Below are 22,435 nucleotides of genomic sequence, written 5' to 3' on the forward strand. Positions count from 1 at the left end.
CGTATGGAGATCTGCGGCTGCCTCTTGATGGACAACAAGCGTATGGAGATCTGCGCCTGCCTCTTGATGGACAACAAGCGTATGGAGATCTGCGCCTGCCTCTTGATGGACAACAAGCGTAATTGAGATCTGCGGCTGCCTCTTGATGGACAACAAGCGTATGGAGATCTGCGGCTGCCTCTTGATGGACAACAAGCGTATGGAGATCTGCGGCTGCCTCTTGATGGACAACAAGCGTATGGAGATCTGCGGCTGCCTCTTGATGGACAACAAGCGTATGGAGATCTGCGCCTGCCTCTTGATGGACAACAAGCGTATGGAGATCTGCGGCTGCCTCTTGATGGACAACAAGCGTATGGAGATCTGCGCCTGGACCAGAGAGGATTTCCCCCGGCCCTCCGCCAAGTGCTGCACTGTGTTTCTGAGGGCGCTGTCCATAGGCCTGGTTTGGGTAATAATAGCTCTCGTCAATGGAGACTGGTATGTGTGCTTAAGGACACATAGCAATGGTACAGCCGAGGAACAGCTTGCCTGCAAGGATGAGGGAGACATGACAAAACCTGAAAAGTTTGAAGTCAAGTATTACACCAATGTATCTAGGGTAAGTAGCTAAACTGCTATCAATTACTATGTATTTACTGCATGCACTTTCTCTTAATACCAATGTGCATCTAATTCAGTCTGGTCACACACAATTAGGGTTTTTAGTAAATGTGTCAGGGAGTCAATAGAATGACATTCACTTGCAACTAATGAAGTATTAACAATTGATAATTGTAACATTTTAAATATTTTTTTCTCTTTTAGTCTATAGGCTTAGGTTTGATTTTAGTAGTTTTGCTACTGTGGGTTGGAGGATCCTGCCGACGCACGTCATATAGACAACATCTGTTTGACCAGCAACTGGAGGAAGAAGCTGAAGAAATTTTCAGACAACTGATAGCTGATGAAGCAAAACAGAAATCAAGAGAAGGGGCAACGGATATAAGATAATGTGTTATGATTATTGAATGAATTATATTAATGGATGAGTCAGACATGTTTTAAGCCTATGCAATATGAAACACCAAGACAGTATTATGTAATGTCTTACAAAAAAGGTGGACATTCTCCAGAAATAATCATTAAATAGATAATCAGGAAAGGATGGATAACTTGTCTCTACAATATTTTTTTGTAAATGCTTCTGTTTTCCCAACAACAATATAATCAGTCCTGACTCCTGTGTACTGAGATCTTTCTCACCCCAATGGACGAACGTCCAGGAATCAGAGTTACCTAACAGGCTGACAATATAATAACTACATTGCAATGTTTAATTAACTGACCCTGGCTTTTTAGTTTAGCTATGTGGAAAGGTTACTATTGTGCCATAAGGACCAAGACTAGTTGGTCATGATTCTAAAGGACCAAGACTAGTTGGTCATGATTCTAAAGGACCAAGACTAGTTGGTCATGATTCTAAAGGACCAAGACTAGTTGGTCATGATTCTAGGTGACATTTACAACTGAGAAAGATTCCCACTGCCCTGCTGGTCATTTGGAGGGCTCATACAGAACACTAGAATAGGAGAAAATCACAAATGGTAATGATTATGAATAACACATAGGGCCTTATACTGGTGTCCTCAGATTAGATTCAACTCAGAGTTTCTATTAAACACATTTTTTTTCTATTATGAGTCATTTGTTATTTAATCAAACATGTATTCATATTTTATTAAGATTGTTAATATTAGTGTTATTATTGATGTTGATAAGAAAAGCTTGATGGATGTTTACGTCATTTGACTTTGTGCCTATTTAATTCCATAATGCATGCTGCTACTGTACATGGATATTTGTGTGGCAGTGGTATGTGAGAAAGTATACTTCTGTTATTCCCACGGCTGATAAGGAAGCACAAATCTCAGTGGCTACTGAGACAATGGCATGTCTTGTGATCAGTCAGTTGAGCTCAGCCCTGTTATAGTGAGTGTAGCACAAAAAAGAATAAACTAAAATACTGATTCCTATAGCTTATTAAAAAAAATAGCACATCGTCTATGACCATTATTGCAAATTTAAGATACAATATTATGTCAAACTGTAATACTGGGATCAAGGTGGGCCAGAGGAAGTACATGCTCACTGATGGCCTTCTTGGTGTCTTCCCACAGCAAGTGAGCTGGCTCTCAATCAGGTAGCTTGCTAGTTCCCTTAATAGGGTCAACTGCAGAGATAACTAGCGGAGGAATTTTACCATTTTAGGAATGTAAGTTTAAGAGTGACTGATATTCTAAATTCCCAAACTGAAACTTGACCTGCACGTTCAGATATTAGACAGTCTTTCAGGTTTTTCTGACTACCAAATTTGACCTGTACCACATTAAATGTACACATAACTGTCAATACCCAGAAATTATGCCCGAAATGGTTACTCAAACTTTTTTGTTTGTTTATTCTATGCATTATGCCGTAATAACAGTGGAGTTTATGCATTTATGTGGATTCTGAGAACATGTACAATTATATATTTTATTGTTGACAAAATAAAAGACAAAGCAAGTTAACTTCCAGAGACAAACATATACATGAACACCACAAAGAAAACATATAAACAAGCACTAAAACAGTAAGGCAATTCAGGTCGTTGACAAATAGAAGTGCTGATAATCTAATCATACATAATGTGATGCCAAGAACTTACTCTGATATGACCAGACTCAAATGTTGTTACATGACATAACAAAAATGGGAACATAATGGTAAAAACAAAAATCCACTTAAGGCAGAGGCACATTTACCTATCCCAGCCACTGTAAGTGAATGAGGTATACCGTTACTGTCTGAAAACATTCAACTTCAGCATTTTGCCCTGATTTTGTAACAGTTATATCAACCTTTGTCTGTCCCATACAATAGAATAGTGACTCTACAGAAAGCTACATCTTACAGTAAAGGAATAAAAAAGCCATCAATAGTTATTGCCTTGCAGAGTTAAAAAAATATCACTATATTGTCAATTAGTGTTGTATGACAAGTGATTTCCCTTGCATGTGTGTGACATTTTGTGGAAATAAAATAACTGGTTACAATGACTCTCAAGCCTAGCATATGATCAATGCTGATGATATGATGGTTTTTTTTAACTAGTGGCATTTCTCAACCGTTCAAGTAACTACCATGGTAACTACCCTTGTAGACGCAGTTAAGGTCATACATACTGTTGCTTAAACTTGTAATTTTGACCATAAAATAAATACCTAAAGATTCAGCACAATATCATGTTTCACTGATATATGGCAGCATAGACCACTTTCTGGCGAGCCAACCAGAGGCATGATAGATTGATTGATAATTGTGTATATTGTGTTGATTTTCAAGTGGAAGCAATATATTAGTAATAGTAATATATTTATGAGTGCCCACACCCACATGACATTTGTATAGGTTGCTGAACACTTTCAAGTAAATCCAATATGGCCAATACCTGAACCCTGGTGCAATAGCTGTTTTAGCATCTTGCTGGCGCCTAGACACCGAAGATGACCCTGAGGTCAGCAAGGGAGAGCTTGGTAAAGGTACCTAGACACCGAAGATGACCCTGAGGTCAGCAAAGGAGAGCTTGGTAAAGGTACCTAGACACCGAAGATGACCCTGAGGTCAGCAAGGGAGAGCTTGGTAAAGGTGGAGCCAGTGCCCGTCAGCACCTTCTGGGCCAGCTCCTTCTTCTTCTCCTGGAGGGAGGAGATCTTGTCCTCCACTGTGCCCTCACAGATGAATCTGTGAGAGGAGAGAGCAGGATCAACAAAGCTGAACGCAACAGCACAGCCAGACTCCACTCTACGCTACTCGAGTCAACACAGCACTCATTCAGCACTCATACATGCATACTACTGGAAGTCATAGAGTAAAGCGTATCCAAAAGCCTTCAGCTTTAGTTGCCTTCTCAAAAAGTTTGCACACTAACCATGTTCATTTAGACTGAAAGATAGAAGGTCTATGCATTTTGCAAAACATTATAATAATATAATACAGAGGTTCCCAAACTTGAGACTGCTGAGGCCCACTTTCAATTCTGAAAATGTTCTGAGGCCCACCCAAACATTTTATTCACAACTCGAGACTGAGATACTTATTAATTTAATGTAATTCGAACAGCAGCTTTCACAAGCTTAAAACATGGCAAAAATCATAACACCACAGGCCTAAATTGTTATATGAGGTGTGCACCATACACATTAAACATACATTTAAAATACACATAAATCAGGGTGTAAAACTTAACAGACAGCTCTCACAAGCTGAAAACACATAGGCAAACATAGGCCTAAAGACCAGAAAATGCTTAAATTCCATAACTTTATAACTCCATAACATAGGTCCATAACTTATTATTAGAGGTGTTCAACATACACACATATTTTAGTTTTCGGGTATGAATGGACACTATACATAACTTGCAACATTTAAAAAACTTAAATGCACTGCAAATCATGTTAGGTAACAGTCACCTAACCTAATGAGAAGGGTGATACTGATGCATAGCACCTGTCAAATTCTTGATGTCTGGCTGAATGGATGTCAGCTTTAAGCGGAGATCAGGCTCAACATTCAGTTTATTTCTATACTTTGTTTTTAATGCCACAAGCACTGAAAACCCAGTTTCACACAGATATGTTGTGGCAAAAGGCATCAGAAACATCAATGCCTTGTTTGACAGATCAGTGTATTCCGAGTGTGTATACATCCAGAAATGTGCTAAGTCCTTCTGTGTGAAGACAAGTTTTAAAGCAGTATCGCAAGATCGCAAGGCTGTCTTGCTCCCTTGAACTCAGACCTGCGAGGGCACCCTCATCATTTGAGACAAATGGATTCTGTATCCAGCTATGTTGCTCGCTGAGCACAGGGAAGTATCCACGGAGCTGCGTCTTCAGCAACTGCAGATGCTGTCTGATGGACTCTGTCACAGAACTCGGAATCTGCCGTTCCTCTTTGTTGAGGAATTCGCACAGATTGTCAAATGACTCGAAATTGTTTTGACTGACTCTTTTGTCCCACAGTTAGAGCTTTCTGATTGTGCCCTCGATCTTACTGTGGACATGAAATGTGGTCACAGCTTTCCCTTGAAGAGATAGATTGAGTCCGTTTAAGTAGCCGAATATGTCCGGCAAATATGCCAAATTGCAGAGCCACTCTAAGTCACAGAATCGGTCGGACAACTCAAACCGGGAGTCAACGAAAAACATCCTGAGTTCGTCTCGTAGTTCAACAAGTCGAGTAAGCACCTTGCCACGCGAAAGCCACCGCACTTCGGTATGCAGAAGAAGCTGTCGGTGTTCGCTCCCCATCTCTGCACACAATATAGAAAACAGACGTGACTGCAGTGGGCGACTTTTTATGAAATTGACCGTTTTCACTGCTTCATCTAAAACGGTCTTCAACTCTGCAGGCATCATTTTTGTCGCTAATGCCTCTCTGTGTAGGCAGCAATGGACAGCTGTGGCCTGCGAAGCTACGGCTTTGACCCTTCTCACAACTCCGTTGAGTCTCCCCACCATGGCCTGAGCTCCGTCAGTGCTTATTCCCACACACTTGGTCCAGTCTATTTCATTGGAAACCACAAATTCATTCAGCGTTTCAAAAATGGTTTCTGCTGTAGTACGTGCAGGTAGAGGTTTGCAAAACAAAACATCTTCATGGATCTCTTCTTCAAAATCATATCTGACAAAACAGAGTAAATGGGCAAAGCTAACAATATCTGTGGACTCGTCAATCTGGAGAGCATAAAAACGACTTGCTCGTATTCTGCTTACAAGCTGCTTCAACACATCTGTCGCCATGTCATCGATACGTCGCTTTACTGTATTATCGGACAAAGAAATCAAATTAAGCGTTTTAGCTGCTTTCTCCCCAATCATCACTTCAACCATCTCTTTGGCAGCAGGTAGAATCAATTCCTCGCCGATTGTGTGTGGTTTTCCTTTCTTAGCAATTAGCTTTGCCACTCGGTAGGACACCTCCACGGCATTTTCACTACCAGTGAGACAAGAAGATTCAATTGCTCTCTTACGGTTCTGGTACTCTTTAAGTTTGTTTTGGAAAAAAACTCGAGGGTAGGAAGAATACTGTCCATGTTTGGTTTCCAAATGACGGCGTAACTTACATGGTTTCAGAGCCTCATTTGACAGCACCTCTGAGCACAGTACACAGACAGGCAGAGGATCGTGTTCAGGTCCCACACTTGTGAATCCTAATGACAGGTAGTCATCGGAGTACTTCCTACGAGTCCTTTTCTTCAAAGGTTCATCGCTGTGAGCTTCTGATTTGCTTGAAACATTCACTTTAGGCCCATTTTTTCCACCTGACAACCACCGCTCCATTATTCACATTAATGTGTCTTATGCTGCTGGACATTTAGTTGCTTGGAAACACAAACAATGTATCGGAAAGTTACCTATCCGCTCGTGCCCTACTTCTGCCCGAACGTGTGCCAGTGCCACCTATGAATAGGCCTACAAACAACAACCAAGACTTCGGATTCCTCAACAAACGCAAGCACCCATCCTATAAGGGTAGCCTATCTAAATTATATCCGTTCCAAAAATAACATTGTACAGTGACTGTGTGTGAGCTGTAAATCGCGTTGTTGATCCGCGAAACTGAGCCAAATGTGCTAACGTTAGGCTACTCTGCCTTCAGTTAGCAGAAAAAGTTGCCAACACACAACAATCACATACATGCTACCCTAGGTTTATTGTAATGACAATGTAAGTGCACTATAGTAGCCTACTAATACAACCTCAAATAATAAAGGCACCTTTCACAATCAAGACCTTCCTCAAGACAGTAAATATGCCACAGCGGGCTAATAGATCTAAAACCATATCCTACCTTTGGTGGTTCCGTTGTCAGCACTAGCTGTTTTCTGTTAACAATGATAGTGTGTGATCCCCCATTGGTTTCAAATCTTGTAGTGTGTACATGTTTCCGATCAAAAAGAAGATCATCAGTTGAGACTATTTTTATGTGTGTGATGCCACCCGATTTTAAAATCCTGTAGCTATAGGCTAGTTGAGACCGACATAACCGTTGGCGTGCCGTGAGTGGGCAGAAATAGTTTGGTAATGGTAGCCTATGGTGTGTGCTCATGAGCACTGTAAATAAAAATCTAATATTTTAGGTTTAGGTTAAGGTAGCAAAAAACCGCGAAATTACAGCATTTTCTTTGAAATAGAGAATAGTGAATTGTGTTTTCATGTCATAGCCTACATTATTTTCTCTCTCTATAGACCTCTCCAGAATATATCCCACCTCCTAACTTCCGTATCCATCCAACTTCCGGGCGTGGATTGTCTATGGGAAATAACATGGCGTTTTGAAAGATCGTACCTGTCACACTCTGTAGGTGACAAAGTAGAAAAAGCTGCTGGGCAGATTGGCCTACACACTTCTGCCATCTAGTTTCCACTGGATTTTTTGATTTCCGGTGCCGTTTAAGTAGTATAGTCTATAGTATACTACTTAAACGGCACCGACAATCAAAAAATCCAGCCAATCTGCCCACCAGCTTTTTCAACTTCGCTACCTACAGATGTTTTACCGGTATGATATTTCGAAACGCCATGTTATTTCTCATAGACAATCCACGCCCGGAAGTTGGATGGATACGGAAGTTACGTAGGCGGGACTTATTCTGGAGAGGTCAATTACGAAATTACGAGGCTCTCGCGGCCCACCTGCAATACCTTGGCGGCCCACCAGTGGGCCGCGGCCCACACTTTGGGAATCACTGATATAATATATAATACAAATAATATAACATCAGGTAATCATGCAATGTAGTTCTACACATATTATCTTCCACATGTTACATTTAGGGTCTTCTCACTTGTGAATGGTGACGTCGCGATGTTGGCCCACCCTGTAGATGCGGTCACAGGCCTGGTCCTCTAAGGCAGGGTTCCTGTACACACACGCACACGCACACACAGTGAATCACTCCACCAAACTCATTTCAAGTTCAACGTGTTATTAAGAGAAATGTTGAATGGCATACGCATACTGTATATTTTTTATTATTATTTTGTTAAGCATATTATACTTCATGCTTTCAAAACAAACACTGGTGCTCCACACCTAGACCAAGGCTTATGGTATTTCAAATGATATTATCCATTTAAAGCTTGTTTTGGTGATCAGTAAGGGAAGATATGGAGTTGCTCACCAGTGCATATCGATGAGAAAGAGATGATTCCCACCAACCAGGTTAAGGCCTACCCCACCAGCACATAGGGACACCAGCATCACCTAATAGAGACAGTGCGTGCACACACACACACGCACGCACACACACGCACGCACGCACGCACGCACGCACGCACGCACGCACGCACACACACACACACCTTGATTTGAGTTAAAAGCACCTGAATGCAAAGTGTGTGTTTTTGTGTTGCCATGTTTTCCAGGACAGCATTTGTGGATCACTAAATACAAATTACGGTGTCTGTGTCTGTGTCTGTGTGTGTGTGTGTGTGTGTGTGTGTGTGTGTGTGTGTGTGTGTGTGTGTGTGTGTGTGTGTGTGTGTGTGTGTGTGTGTGTGTGTGTGTGTGTGTGTGTCTGTGTGTGTGTGTGTGTGTGTGTGTGTGTGTGTTCCCAATCTGAAACAGCACTGTGTGGACACACCTGTGGTTCTTTGGGGTTGGTGTTAAACTCCTCCACCAGGTCCATGCGATGTTTAATGTTGACTGTTCCGTCGATCACAGCGAACGTCAGCCCCATGCTCTTCAGGTGCACCGCCACGATGCGCAGCATGCTAGTCCACTGAGACACTATCACACTAACACACAACACCACGCAATGACCAGTTTACCCACACACACACACACAACACCACGCAATGACCAGTTTACCCACACACACACACACACACACAACACCACGCAATGACCAGTTTACCCACACACACACACACACACAACACCACGCAATGACCAGTTTACCCACACACACACACACACACTAACATACACAACACCACGCAATGACCAGTTTACCCACACACACACATACACAACACTACGCAATGACCAGTTTACCCACACACACACACACACATACATACACAACACCACGCAATTATCATTTTACCCACACACACACACACACACACACACTAACATACACAACACCACGCAATTATCATTTTACCCACACAGGAAAATTTGCATGCATTGCAATTTTTCATATTAAAATTGTGTTTTCATAGCTAAAATTGTGTCCAGTGCAAATGCAATGCTAATTGAATTCTATCTATGCAAACACGTCTGCACCTTTTCTGATCTTTACTCCTGATCTCCTGGAGTTCAGTGAGGACAGCAGAGAGCTGAGGGAGAGAAGCAGAAAATAAAATACAAACACAAACGACGTTGAAAAGACATCGGCATCAAAGTATTCAGGCACAGGCAGTGATGGGCTGTGTTAGGGTACAGCTTTTTCACACAATGGGTGTTCAATACAGCATTCTCCAAGTGGGCGAACAAAGCTTAAGGGTTGCAAACCTGCACCCTGTGCAAGTGGGAAATTCTGGCCTTAAGCATATGGATCCGATTCCCACTTCCTGCATTAACCCTAATGGGGAGCCTACAAGGCTGGACAGGGTTGTGTCGCCATGGGAACATGACGTGGTAAGATCGGGGGGTCACCTTGGTGCTCCCGCGGGTGTCCTCGAAGAGCTCGGAGCGGAATCGGGAGCCGTTGAGGCAGACGGTGTCCTTGAGGTCGGCGCTGGGGTCAGATGGCTCGCCGCCGAGGGACAGGGCGTTCAGCTGCTCCTCCAGGGACAGGGTGACGCCGTCGCCCTGCAGCTCTGATTGGTCCAGAGTCTGTAGGAGGAGGGGCATCCAGAGAGAGAGAGAGATTGTGTGTGTGTGTGTGTGTGTACATTTGTGCATAGGTTTGATTTGATGTTAGCACAATGTGTTATAACACAGTGTATGTGTGAGTATGTGAGATACATAGGTAGATAGAGGGAAATGTTCAGCATCCATAACACAACAAACACACATACACACAGATCTCACAGAGTTAAAAAGTTAAAAGTGATGGGCTGACCATGTGATGCAATGGCCATGACAAGGTGCTATGGTAGTGTCTGCCATAGTGGTAGTGCAATAGTGAACAGTGCAGGGATTGAACAGCGAATATGACTACTATGACTATGAAAAGACAAGAATGTAAACATAAAAGAATTGCTTGACAAACAAGAAAACAAAATAATATATTTTAATCACAATATATTACAGGGAATAGGTTCTAAGATGTAGATGTTGTGACCACAGTCCAGATTGTGTAGGAGGGCAAATATAGCCTGTAAGAAAGTCAGGTGTACAGCAGACACCTGACACAAGTGATATGGTGGTAGGGGCCGAGAGAGACAGGCTCATGCTGAAAAGTCCATTTCTCCCCTCCCCTTTTGTGTGGTATTGAAGAGTTGGATGGCCCTGAGGACAAAGGACCTCTTCTACCTGTCTGTTGAGCATGACAGTGACAGATGTCTGGATGTGGTCACAACAGAAACTAGGTCACATGTCGGGGGCGAGTGTGCGCGTTTACCTTTTTGAGCAGGGACAGGTGGCAGCAGCACTGTCTGAGTCTGAGCAGCAGGGAGAGGATGTGGACGGCGCTGGAGGCCTGGGGCTGCTGCTGCTGGGACGAGGATAGCGCCCCCTGCTGGGACACGCCAAACTCATTTGCCACTGCAACACACACACACACGCAGATGCACGCGCACGCACACACACATACACACAACCAACCAACCAACCAACCAACCAGTGAGGTGGGGCAGGAATAAAACATTTCATACTGAGGTGCAATCAATCCATCAGTGCAGTCTGGAGCTTAAACAGAGGAGGTGAACAGGAGCGCTAGGGCTCTAAAGACCTTTGTCAAAGAGAGGAGGTGAACAGGAGCGCTAGGGCTCTAAAGACCTTTGTCAAAGAGAGGAGGTGAACAGGAGCGCTAGGGCTCTAAAGACCTTTGTCAAAGGGGTTGCTGCCATCTCCCTTGTGGCCCTCTTTTCCTTCATGTCTCCTCAGGTAGGACTGAAGAGTGGACCTGAGAAAACACACACCGACCGCGCACACACACGCACGCACGCACACGCACACATGCACAGATGCACACACGCACACACTTTTAAATTTGCTTTAGAAACAAAATTCAAATACATGCTTGATTATCAGCATAATCCTAAAAATCTATAACAGCTTGTACTGTAGTTATACTACACATATACATTTCTCTCTGTGTTTGTGAGTCAGTTGTGAGAAATGAATAGGGGGGTCAGTGAAAGTGAGATGACGTACTTGGATCGGGCAAACACCACGTCGTAAACAGACTGCTCATCCTCAGACAGCTTCACGCGGTGGACCTCACAGCTGCGGTCAGGCAGCTCCACCTGGACAGAGCAGAGACACAGGAATCAGCTCAAGAATATAAACATACGTGTGTGTGTGTGTGTGTGTGTGTGTGTGTGTGCACTGTACCTGCTGCTCTATGCTGTGTGTATATACACTGTACCTGCTCTGTATGTCGGAGTGTGAATGTGTGTGTGTGTATAGTATGCAGTGTGTACACACCAGTGGTTTGCCGGTGGAGTCCTGTTGGTCTTTGGTCCGGCGCAGCAGCAGGGCCTGGGTCAGGATGGTGAGCCTCTCCCCACCCCTCTTGGAGCCGTTATCTACCTGAGCCTTCCACAGCTTGTACTCGTCAAAGGGAGAACACCTCATGAACCTGACAACACACACACAAACACACTAATCAGACACAACACACACTTAGACAGAGTTACTCTCTCTCGCTCAAGGACACAGCATCAGACACACACTACTCTCAATATTACTGCCCAGTAACTTTCAGACATGGAAATGACATCCAAAGCAGTGAAAACCAAATAATAATGCACCTCAAATCTACTTGATGTATAATTTTTAAATTCATTTTGCTATGTGGTTATAACATAAAATCAAAAAGCTTATGGCTAAATTACTGAATAGCAATTCAACAGAATCTGTAGTATCGAGTATAGCCACTGTGTATTAAAATGATAGGATCTGAATGCAATTTAAAATGTACAAATCAGATAACTTTTACTGATCAACTGAATCTCAGACTCTATACAACAGAACAATGTGCACAATGACAAACAGGAGTGCAACATTCTCGAAAAAACAATAAGCCGAGTGGACTGCCATTACATCAGTGACAAACATTACTGCAGTCCTTAACGTATCTGTGTCTGTGTTTACGATTAGAAATGTCAAACAAATTTCGCCTACTGTACATAGAACTCGATTGCACAGTTTGCATAGCCTACCGCTTTGTTCTTCTCCATAGTTTGATATACCAAAAATCCGAAGTACTTCCACATCGAACTCCTCAAGTTATTAGGGCCTATCACTCTCATGTCGCACAGGTTGATCGCGTTGTCCTCCATTTTTTGGCAAAACACGAGCAGCACAGCAGCTGATTGAAACAGCTGTTTCCATAAAATTGGTGGGAATTTTCTTTTTAGCTTTCGCAATGCTTACTGCACTTCGGAATTATTTTATATTCTTATATTCTTGTTTGTGAATTTTGTTACATCTATCCTTTTTATTTGTTTAATTAGTTTAAAATTAATAGTGTACATATTTGGTTAAAATCGATTCCCTATTTTAGTTTTCAAAACTTGTGTTGTTTGGACCAATCGATTGTGCAATCGATTTTCGAACGTAAAGTGACAGCCCTAACACATACACACACACACAGACACACACACTGACACACACAGACACACACACAGACAGACACACACAACCAACAGAGGATTGCCACACACACAAACACACACCAAAAACAACCACCACACACACACACACAGACAATAAGGTGCAAAATGCAATCAGTGTATGCAGCGCGGTCATCTCCAGAAGATGCGGCATGCTGGGTCGTACTTGAGCAGTGAGTACATGTCCAGCAGGTTGTTCTGGATGGGAGTTCCGGTGACGGCCCAGCGGGCCCGCGCCCTCAGCTTGCACACGGCCATGGAGGTCTGCACCTTGGGGTTCTTGATGTTGTGGGCCTCGTCCAGGATCACTCGGGCCCAGGCCACACGCAGCAGCGGAGGCAGGTTCGCTCCCTGATTGGACACAACCAACCAATCAGAGGGCAGTGTGGAAGACAACATGAAATTCTTATGCCTCTGTGAAAATACATCTAGGTGACACATGCAGGAAAGTGATTTACACTGCCTGAGACGTCATTAAATTTACCCATGATATGCAAAGTAATTAATATAGTCTCTGCACAGAAACTAAACTCCTTCACATATAAAAAAAAAACATAAAAATAGTTATAAAGGCCAAGTCAGGAAAATGTAATATATGAATGGAAGTCATACTGTATGGTCGGCGTCCTGACTTGGCCTCTCAGCTTCCTCCTTCTGCACGGGGATCTCCTTGGAGACCAGATTGTAGGTGGTGACCACCACATCATAGTCTGCCAGTCTGGAGGGGTGAAAACATAACACAACACTTTAACTTGCATGTATATTCTATTATTACCAGACACTATTTAGCACTCTTGAGTTTCACTGTGAATGTAAAGTGAACTGCACACAAAATGTATCATTATTATGACCGCCGCGCAGCGAAGCGGCGGTCATAAAGGTTTAGTCAGATTTTTTTCTTTTTCTTTTTCGCATGTCCAAATTTCCGTCAATGAGTCACGGGACACTGAAAGACCGGGGTAGACGAAACTTGGTGGGCATGTAACCCCACATGGATAGCATGGAACCATCGTTTTTCGTTTTGATCTGTAGCCCCCCCGCTGGACTGCACCCCCCGAAAGGAGGGTAGGGCAGACACAGTTTTCGGTGAATATCTCGAGAACCGTAGGGCCTAGGATGACCATTTTTTTCCGTATGTTTGCCTCCAGGGGTCATGTTAACCCATTTCATGTGCACACATGTGCACAAACAGATACACACACACACACACATACATTCACAGTAATCATACGTATGACACATACTCACACAGTAGACATATGTACGCTTGCATGCACAGGCACATACGCAGGCACACACACAAGCACGCACACACACAAGCACGCACACACACACACACACACACACACACACTCACACACACACACACCCACACACACATAACATAAACATAACACAAACAATCAAGAATTTCTCAGAATTATGAACAGGCAAGATGGAGGTGGGGTTGTATAAAATGAATTTAACATGTGAAATCTATGAACTAATCATGTTTTGGTACTTGTTGTCTAGCAGATATCAGTGAGAATTGAGTGTGGATAATGCAATTTAGTGAGACAGTTAGACTCATATAGGCCTTTCAGCGTGATTTCTTTTTGTGGAAAAAATGTGCTGGACTGGGCGGCGGTCATATTTTGTACCGCTCTGCGGTACATCTAGTTATTATAACATCAGCACAACAGACTCATTTAACCATCAATCGATGTTACGATCACAATAGACTTCATGTAAGTGTGTTCAATTAATCAACTTAATGGAAATGTGTGTACGTTTTAGCTCTCAGTGGTACGTGTACGTGTGTGTGTGTGTGTGTGTGTGTGCTTATATGTGTCTGCAGTTTCTCTGATCACTGGGACAGTGGTGTGTGTGTGTGTGTGTGTGTGTGTGTGCTTTGCAGTGATTCTTGATTCTTGAATTTCCCCTGGGGATCAATAAAGTATCTATCTATCTATCTGACAGTGGTGTGTGTGTGTGTGTGTGTGTGTGTGTGTGTGTGTGTGTGTGTGTGTGTGTGTGGCACTGTCTGGGATTCCTCTGATGGTTGGGACACTGGCTTGTGCATGTGTGTATGTGCGTGCTTGTCTCGTACAGCTTGGCGTTTCTCTGGCGGTTGGGCCCATGGTAGAGGTAGACGCTGAGGCGGCTGCTCTTGATGTGCCTCTCCACCTCATTCTTCCAGTGGTGCACCAGCGAGGCGGGGCAGATGATCAGAGTGCCCTGGGACACCGCCAGAGAGGAGTCTGATGGGACCGCAATATCACACACACACACGCACACACACACACACACACACACACAATAGTTGTGCACACTAAAAGCATGAGTATGTCCTATACTGAATGCTTGTTGACAAAAAGCCTGTAAAAAACATATGCATGACAGGTGGACATACAGATGGGACACAAGAACCTATAATGTGCACAATTAACAATACCAATTAACCAAAAAAATAAATAAATAAATGACAAAAACACCATTGTGTTGCTTCTTCAGGTGACATGTATAGTTTGAGAGTATGTTTGCCCTATTACCATGTTTGGAGATCCACCCCTCCAGTTTTGGGTCCTTCTCGTCCTTGGGCTTCTTCTGAGCCAGGATTAGAGCGATCATGGTGAGCGTCTTTCCCAGACCCATGTCATCCGCTGGAGTGCACATCAATAAGATGTTAAGCAGAAGACTGAATGCTACAACCAAAGCAGCAACATAGGCTGGTGTGCAACAACAATGGACAATGCGTTATATCCCCCCCCCCCCCCCCCCACACAGTAGATGTAAATATTACCCAGAATTCCTCCGCATGGCTTCTGGTCTTCTCTCCACAGCAGCCAGGCAAGAGCCCGTCTCTGATGAGGAAGTAACTGCACCTGAACACAAGAGGACCAGACACTCATTTAAAACGGAAACCCTGTCAATCAAGACTATATGCATGACTATATTTATGTGTGTGTGTGTGTGTATGTGTACTGTGTGTGTGTGTGTGTGTGTGTGTGTGTACTGTGTGCGTGGTCGTGCCTTGATGCCCTTGGGGTCTTTGGCCTCTGTGTCCGGGCCGGGGCAGGTCTCCAGGGACTTGTGCAGGTGGTCGATGGTCTCGGTCGTGGCGTTGCGGATGGCCATCAGACGACTGTCGGTCATCCTGCCCCCGTAGAAGGTGTGACCCTGGGGGTCCACTGACCAGAGAGGGGGTGTGTGTGTGTGTTGGTGTGTGTTGGTGTGTGTGTAGGGGTGGGGGGGCTACAGAAGAAGTACAGTACTGTAAGCAACCGGTCCAGAAAATCACCTTTGCTATAGTTGAATTAAATTGGTTGAGGTCCAATGAAAAAAGTGAACTGAATGGAGACCGTGGGGGGGGGGGAGAGAGAGAGAGAGCGCACGCGAGAGAGAGAGAGAGAGAGAGAGAGAGAGAGAGAGAGCACACCTGGAGTGATTACAAGACATGAGAGAATACAACACTAGGATAATTAAATTGAGCAGGTATGTACGAAAGTATGTAAGAGGAAAATAGAGAGCAATAGTGAATGAATGGAAGAGAGAGAGAAGAGAGAGAGAGAGAGAGAGAGAGAGAGAGAGAGAGAGAATCCGTGACCAGGTGAGAGTTCAGGAGAGAGCAGGTGAGTTCATACCACCGAACATCTGAGAGTAGCCCTGGCTGAGCCCCATCGACAGAGAGCTGGCCGACTGCGGGGCCGGGACGTCGGGGAGCAGGATGGTTCCGCCCGGGCGGCTGAAGGGGTTGGACGGGCTAGGCACGGGAGACGGCTTCTGCTCCTCCTTAGCCTCCTCCTGGGACTCTGAAACCAGACCCATCACATGAACTCTGATCAAAGGCTTTTTTTATCATTAAGAAGTATAGATTAAAAAAATGAATGGTAAACATATATTGAACTTTAAGATAAATAATTTCAAAACATTATTTTACAAAAGACAATAGGTATAATTTTCTCTGGAAAAGTGTCTTATAATGTTAGAAAACTTCCTTCCATACTGCATTGCATTATGTTACCTGGGATGTTTAATGCAATCAATAAATGTATATGCAAGTCAACTTTATCAACTTACACCAAATAAACAACATGAAATATAATCAATCCCTCAGATGGCTCAATAAGATGGGTAATTCAGTGCAGGGAGGACAGATGGCTCAATAAGATGGGTGATTGAGTGCAGGGAGGACTCTCTCTTACCAGACTCTGTGAGAGGAGTGAGACTCAGCGAGGTCAGAGCGTCCTCCAGCTCCTTCACCTGACTCCTCAGCCTCTGGCCCTTATCAGGCAGCGCCGACACGTTCACCATGGACAGGGTGGCCTGCCATAGGACACGATAATGGGGAGTGTGTGTGTGTGTGTGTGTGTGTGTGTGTGTGTGTGTGTGTGTGTGTGTGAGAGAGAGAGAAAGAACAACAATATAATATAAGAAAGAGGGGAACAGAGAAGGACAGTTGTAAAACCGCAATCCACAGACGTGCACCAAATATCTTCTTGAACTGGGGTTGGCAACAAGTGGCCTATGGGCCAACACCGGCAGTGATATTTTGATCAGTCGTGTAAAAAAAAAAAAAAAAAAAAAAAAAAAAATATATATATAGGTCTGCGGCGAAACTTACTTGCCGACCCTTGTTGCGGAAAGGTACACTAAACAAAACACTATTTTTTTAACCCACATAACTACTTTTGAGGCCTATGGAAAATTCACATAAAAAAAAATTCTGTGCCTCCCACTATATACAGTTGGGCCAAATCTATGCTAAATGTCATTTATAAATCACACACAACACACATAGAACCCTCTCGTCACACTTTAGTCAGAACTGTACTCCTACAAAACTGCACACAGATACAGTCACACACACACACACACACACACACACACACAGCTGTACCTTCTTCTGCTTGAGCTGGGCACTGAGCTGGCTGTGCAGCTTCAGCTTGGAGCCGGACAGGAAGTACGAGGTGAGAGTCTTCTGCACGGGAGCGCCTGGGGGGTCAGGGGAGCTCTTTGGCCCGGGCTGCACCGAAACCAACTGGACATCATCGTCGTCATCACCACTGCCATCCTCCTCTTCCTCCTCCTCCTCCTCATCATCGTCATCACCGTTCAGCTCTACTGGGCTCCGTCTCTGAGATTGGTCCCGTGGAGTCTTGTGGGCCTCCTGGTGCCTCTCTGCTGCTGAGCTGGGATTGTTCTGGGCTGCTAGAGCGGCGATGGAGGCAAAACTGTCTGGTGTCCCGTTGGACGCCTTCGGAGTCTTCTCCACACCAGAGCGGCCGCTGCTGCTGCTGCTGGCCGAGTGAGGATGTCTGGGTGCTTCAGGATGTCTGGGTGCTTCAGGATGTCTGGGTGCTTCAGGATGTCTGGGTGCTTCAGTGGGCGTGTCCACGCTGCCGCACGTCCTGTGTTGGCTGTCTGAGTCTGAGGTGCGACATTTCCCAGCATGCCACTTCTTGTCTTTGTCTCTGTGTAGGCCAGATTCGTGAGGTGAGACTGCTCCAGACCGATCCTCTGTGGCCTGCTCACTGGCAGGTTTAGGGCTGGGACTGAGTGCTTTCGCAGACTTCTTCCCTTCTGAAGTGCTTCTCTTGTTGGTGGGGTCAGTTTTACTTCTCTCCAGACTGCCCTCTTCTTTCCCTACTCCTTTTCCTCCTCCGGTGGTTCTGTTGCTGTCGTTCTTCTTCTTCTTCTCTTCCTCCTCTCCAGACACGCTCTTCTTTATCTTCATCCCTGCAGGCAGTGGTTTGGCCCTCCAGGTCTCTCCATTGCTGAGCCCCTCCTTCTCAGCCGCCGCCCCAGACTCCTCCCCTCGCTCTTGTTCCCTCTCGCGATCGCAACCACCACCCCCTCCTCCGCTGGTTCTGTTGCAGTCGTTCTTCATGTTCTTCTCACCACCCCCTTCTCCGCTGCTGCCGTGGCGTTCTCCGTCTTGGTTCTTCTCTCGGACTCGGTTCCCCTGCTCTCGGCTCCTTGCGTCCCCCTCCTTCCCTTCCGGCTGCTGCAGCTTCCTCCACTCGGATGTCTGGTCCGTTTTGCTGGGGGCTTTGAAGGGGTTCCTAACGGGAGGAAGGCTGGAGGCCTGTAGCTGTTTGTCTGTCAGAGGACTCCTTTTCTCTGGTTCTTTCTGTCATTGAGAAAAATACAGACTTAACATCCTACTTATGATTACTACTTTGTCTACTATTGTCACTATTAGTATTCCTGTAACTACAACTACTGCTTTATTGTTATTACCAATTTCACGCAAAAGTGTCACGTCCATAACGCCAACACAATGCCATGGTATGGTATGGTATGATGTGAATGATGATTACTTGAAATTTGAGCATTCACTCTTCTTGGTTGTAGAACTTACATGAAAAACTTTTCACATAATCATTTGCATCATACAAATACTATGGCCTTTAGTTGGCGTTATGGACGTGACAATTTTGCGTGGAATTGCCCTTATGTGGGTCTATAACAAAAAGAGCAACAAAATAAAAAATACTTAATTTCAATTATTTGAAAAGATGCTACATGTCAAATATACAGACCATGATAGTGCCTTATGAGGACTCCCTCATCATTGGTACCAAAGGTATCAATTATATGTACATAGACATGTACTTTTCACACAGAAAAATCAGAATTAGTAGAAAATCTTTTTGGGGGGAGACAATAACTTCTCATACACACACCAGTCAGAATGTATGACACAGATAGGGGACATGAGACACTGACAGAGCATTTGAGCAGAGCTGGAATAAGGAAGTCAAATAAAGAGGAATCTTACAGAACTCCAGGGAACACTATCGCACCACTTCTGCCCTTCCTTCTTTCCCAGCGCACAGCGGAAGTACAACCTGGGATAAGATAGAGAGAGATTGTGTGTGTATACATTTGTGCATAGACATTGCTTCACACACACACACAACACACACACACACAGAGACATTGCTACTCACTGAAAAAATACTATTTAATTTAAAAACGTATTACATTTTATTGATAATAATAAAATGCAAGTACAAAGATAGGTGAACATATTGCCCACCCTACACACACACACACACACACCTGTACCGCTGAGATTTGTCAACAGACTTAATGAGAGCCTGGAGTTCAACTACAGAGTCTTCATGGTGTAAACAGTGAGAGGGTGGGATGCTGAGGAAGAGGAGTATCAGTATCAGAATCAGTAAAAGAATCAGAATCATCATCATCATCATCATCATCACTATCACATGCCAAGTAACTTGTTCAATACATAAATCATAAATCACTAAAATGTCACAGGTGGCCTGATAAGGAGTTTTGAATCAAGGACAGCTCTCATTGGTACTTTTTAATGGTCACGTGGACGTTTTGGGCTGACCTGACCGTAATCACACTATGAACTGATTATGACTTCAGACTTGAAACATGAAGACTGTTTGTCCTCTACAATTACTGTATCTAGACATGTAATGATGTTTCTGTTTTTAAGACAGGAGAAGCCAACCTAGCAAATGCATACAATACCATAATCATACTACAAGTCTAGGTGGTGGAAAGATTTAGTAAAAGCCACTGTAAGCATGACAAACTAAAGGCTGGAATAGACTTAACTTACTCTGCTGGGTGGGTGAAATCACAAGGAGGATCCTGGCGAGCTGCACAGATGTAGAACGATTTGCCCTTGTTTGGCCCATCTCTGGTACCAGTTTTCAATAGACAAGTAGTTCCTTAAAGAAAGTCAATGTTACCACCAGTGAGGTTGAAGCTGTACTAAATTGTCCTAACGTGGGACACTGCCTCGTGGGAGTGGCTCTTCTCCAAAGTAATGAAAGCCAGTGAAACTAGGGAAAGCCAAAGCTATAGGTTTCCTGTCATCAAAATTGGATGTGGATTTATCATATTGTCCTCACATTGTAGCCTAATATAGTCTAGGCCTACTACTGAAGTCAGCAAAGCAAAAAATGTCCCACATACGGGCAACGTTAACTAAAGGGAACTGAAATTGTGGGGAACTGTAGGCCTGCTTTAGTCTAGGCTACTAGACTTCCGACTAACGTACCGGTAGTTGCACACGTTCTAGGAAAACAATTCGGTTAACAGCAAAAAAAGCACTGGTAAGAAATGTGAGACTGAATCTCCAACATCACAGCAAGAAGTTTACAGAAGTCAAGTCAAGTGTTATGTTTGATAACGGGGCTAGGCTATAATCTGAACAAACTACCGGTAAGCAACTCCATCTAAGTTAGTTGCTGTAAATAGGGATAAATGTTGCGCCGAGTCATCTTACCAAAACACAACAGAACAATTGCCACAGTTTTGATCTGCCACACATCTTACCATGTGTGTCACAACGCACAATTTCCATAATTACAATTGTTTCAGATGTACAGAGTTGAGCTTTCGTTTACTGCTAGATCTTCCTTCCTACGTCAATTCAATGCGCGCGCGCAGTTCACTTCTTCTCTGTTTTTGAAATAAGGTTGGAGAGATTTTTCTTGTGCTGCCATCTACTGTTTCAAACTCAAAGCGTACTACAACAGAAATCTTTTTCGACACTTGGTGCAGATACAGTCCAGATGGGGACAACACGTTTGTTTTAAGAGTGAATAAATTAATAATAATTAATGAGTCGAGAGCAGAGGTGCAAAGGGTTTCTTGGTATTTTAAGCCACCAACGTTGTCTTCAAGGCAGCGCTGTCTGGAAGGCGCTACAGGGTTAGACATGGGTTAAGGTTAGGGTTAGGATTAGGTGCCTTTAACCCAGATAGCACATTCATTTTGGCCCAAAACTGGCTTGGCATTTTGGCAGTTTTGGAGGGATGCATGGCCCATATATGGCCCAAATTAGGCAAGCCAGAATCAAAACAAAAGGAGGCCAAAACTCACCCAAAACCAATTGTGACATTCCAAAATATGGCCATAACCAGGCTTGGAATTTCACCATTCTGGGGGCAAGGCCACTTGGCTTTCAGTTGGGCATATTTGGTGGGGGGCACAAAGGCCACATGTCAGGGCACCAAGGACAAAGTTAATACAGTAGTAGGCTATAAAAATTATCAAAGTTGTATTCACTGCAGTAGACCTGCATCACTGTATGAAACATTACAAAAACATGAAAAATGACATATTACATATAACTGTAAATCATCTGATCATCTAATATCTGCAGATATCTAGGCTATATTTAACATTTATTTCATATTTGGCCTGTTATGAAATCATGTATTGAACAATTTAAGCACAGCTCAAGAAATTCAAATAGCCTAGATGCAAGCTCTGATTTTGTAATCATTAGGCTACTTTCACAAACTCTTAGTCAGCTGTCCTCTGATTTACCGACATCTAGGCGACATTTGTACTATTTATTTTGTATTTGGCCCGTTATGAAATAATGTGGAACAATTTAAACACAGTGTAAAACTTAAATCCCAAATTATATGTTGAAATTTACTGCAAATTCAAAACGGGATTACTCTTGAACGGCTAACTCAGGGACTGCTTTACACCTTTCTGTTCGGTAAGGTCTGCTGTTTATTCTGATATATGGTTTGTCATATGTTAAACGAAGGGTTCGTGAAGTATTCCACCGAGATGAATGGGTAGGGAGATGGACACAAAACTTTCAGTAGAATTTATGATTAAATTGAATG

The 22,435-nt window shown here is 43.7% G+C and overlaps 1 protein-coding gene across 4 annotated transcripts; it reads right to left on the bottom strand.

The window, feature by feature from the left end:
* Window positions 1-386: 386 nt before the first annotated feature.
* Window positions 387-21,213, bottom strand: ttf2 (transcription termination factor, RNA polymerase II). Of its 4 annotated transcripts, none has more exons than XM_076264466.1 (24): window positions 21,123-21,213; window positions 20,401-20,512; window positions 19,866-19,955; window positions 19,582-19,651; window positions 17,698-18,930; window positions 17,003-17,123; window positions 16,442-16,609; window positions 15,831-15,988; window positions 15,601-15,682; window positions 15,350-15,460; window positions 14,908-15,058; window positions 13,431-13,536; window positions 12,985-13,169; window positions 11,629-11,782; window positions 11,356-11,447; window positions 11,025-11,104; window positions 10,601-10,743; window positions 9,691-9,870; window positions 9,319-9,371; window positions 8,672-8,825; window positions 8,210-8,292; window positions 7,874-7,948; window positions 3,621-3,765; window positions 387-531 (listed from the first exon to the last, which is right to left on the bottom strand). In XM_076264466.1, the coding sequence occupies exons 1-23, from the start codon at window positions 21,148-21,150 to the stop codon at window positions 3,621-3,623; spliced, it is 3,774 nt and encodes a 1,257-aa protein (XP_076120581.1). In that variant the 5' UTR covers window positions 21,151-21,213; the 3' UTR covers window positions 387-531. The 4 variants fall into 4 exon arrangements, with proteins under 4 accessions (XP_076120581.1, XP_076120579.1, XP_076120582.1 ...); XM_076264467.1 differs by lacking the exon at window positions 387-531 and adding an exon at window positions 6,877-6,952 and having other exon boundaries at window positions 3,668-3,765; XM_076264464.1 differs by lacking the exon at window positions 387-531 and having other exon boundaries at window positions 2,416-3,765.
* Window positions 21,214-22,435: the final 1,222 nt, after the last annotated feature.

Source organism: Alosa pseudoharengus, unplaced genomic scaffold (assembly GCF_046254945.1).
Source record: "Alosa pseudoharengus isolate Yale_2024_CS ecotype anadromous, Long Island Sound unplaced genomic scaffold, YU_APseudo_1.1 YU_APseudo_1.1_scf_3, whole genome shotgun sequence".
NCBI classification, from domain to species: Eukaryota; Metazoa; Chordata; class Actinopteri; order Clupeiformes; family Clupeidae; genus Alosa; species Alosa pseudoharengus.

Bases quoted from the DNA above. Each gene is read 5' to 3' on its own strand.
- ttf2 (XM_076264466.1), bottom strand. From the start codon at position 21,150: ATGGAAATTGTGCGTTGTGACACACATG. The intron at 17,124-17,697 runs GTACAGCTGTGT...GTCCTATGGCAG, and splicing joins CCCAGCTCAAGCAGAAGAAG to GCCACCCTGTCCATGGTGAA. The intron at 11,448-11,628 runs GTGTGTACACAC...TGCTCTGTCCAG, and splicing joins ACTCCACCGGCAAACCACTG to GTGGAGCTGCCTGACCGCAG.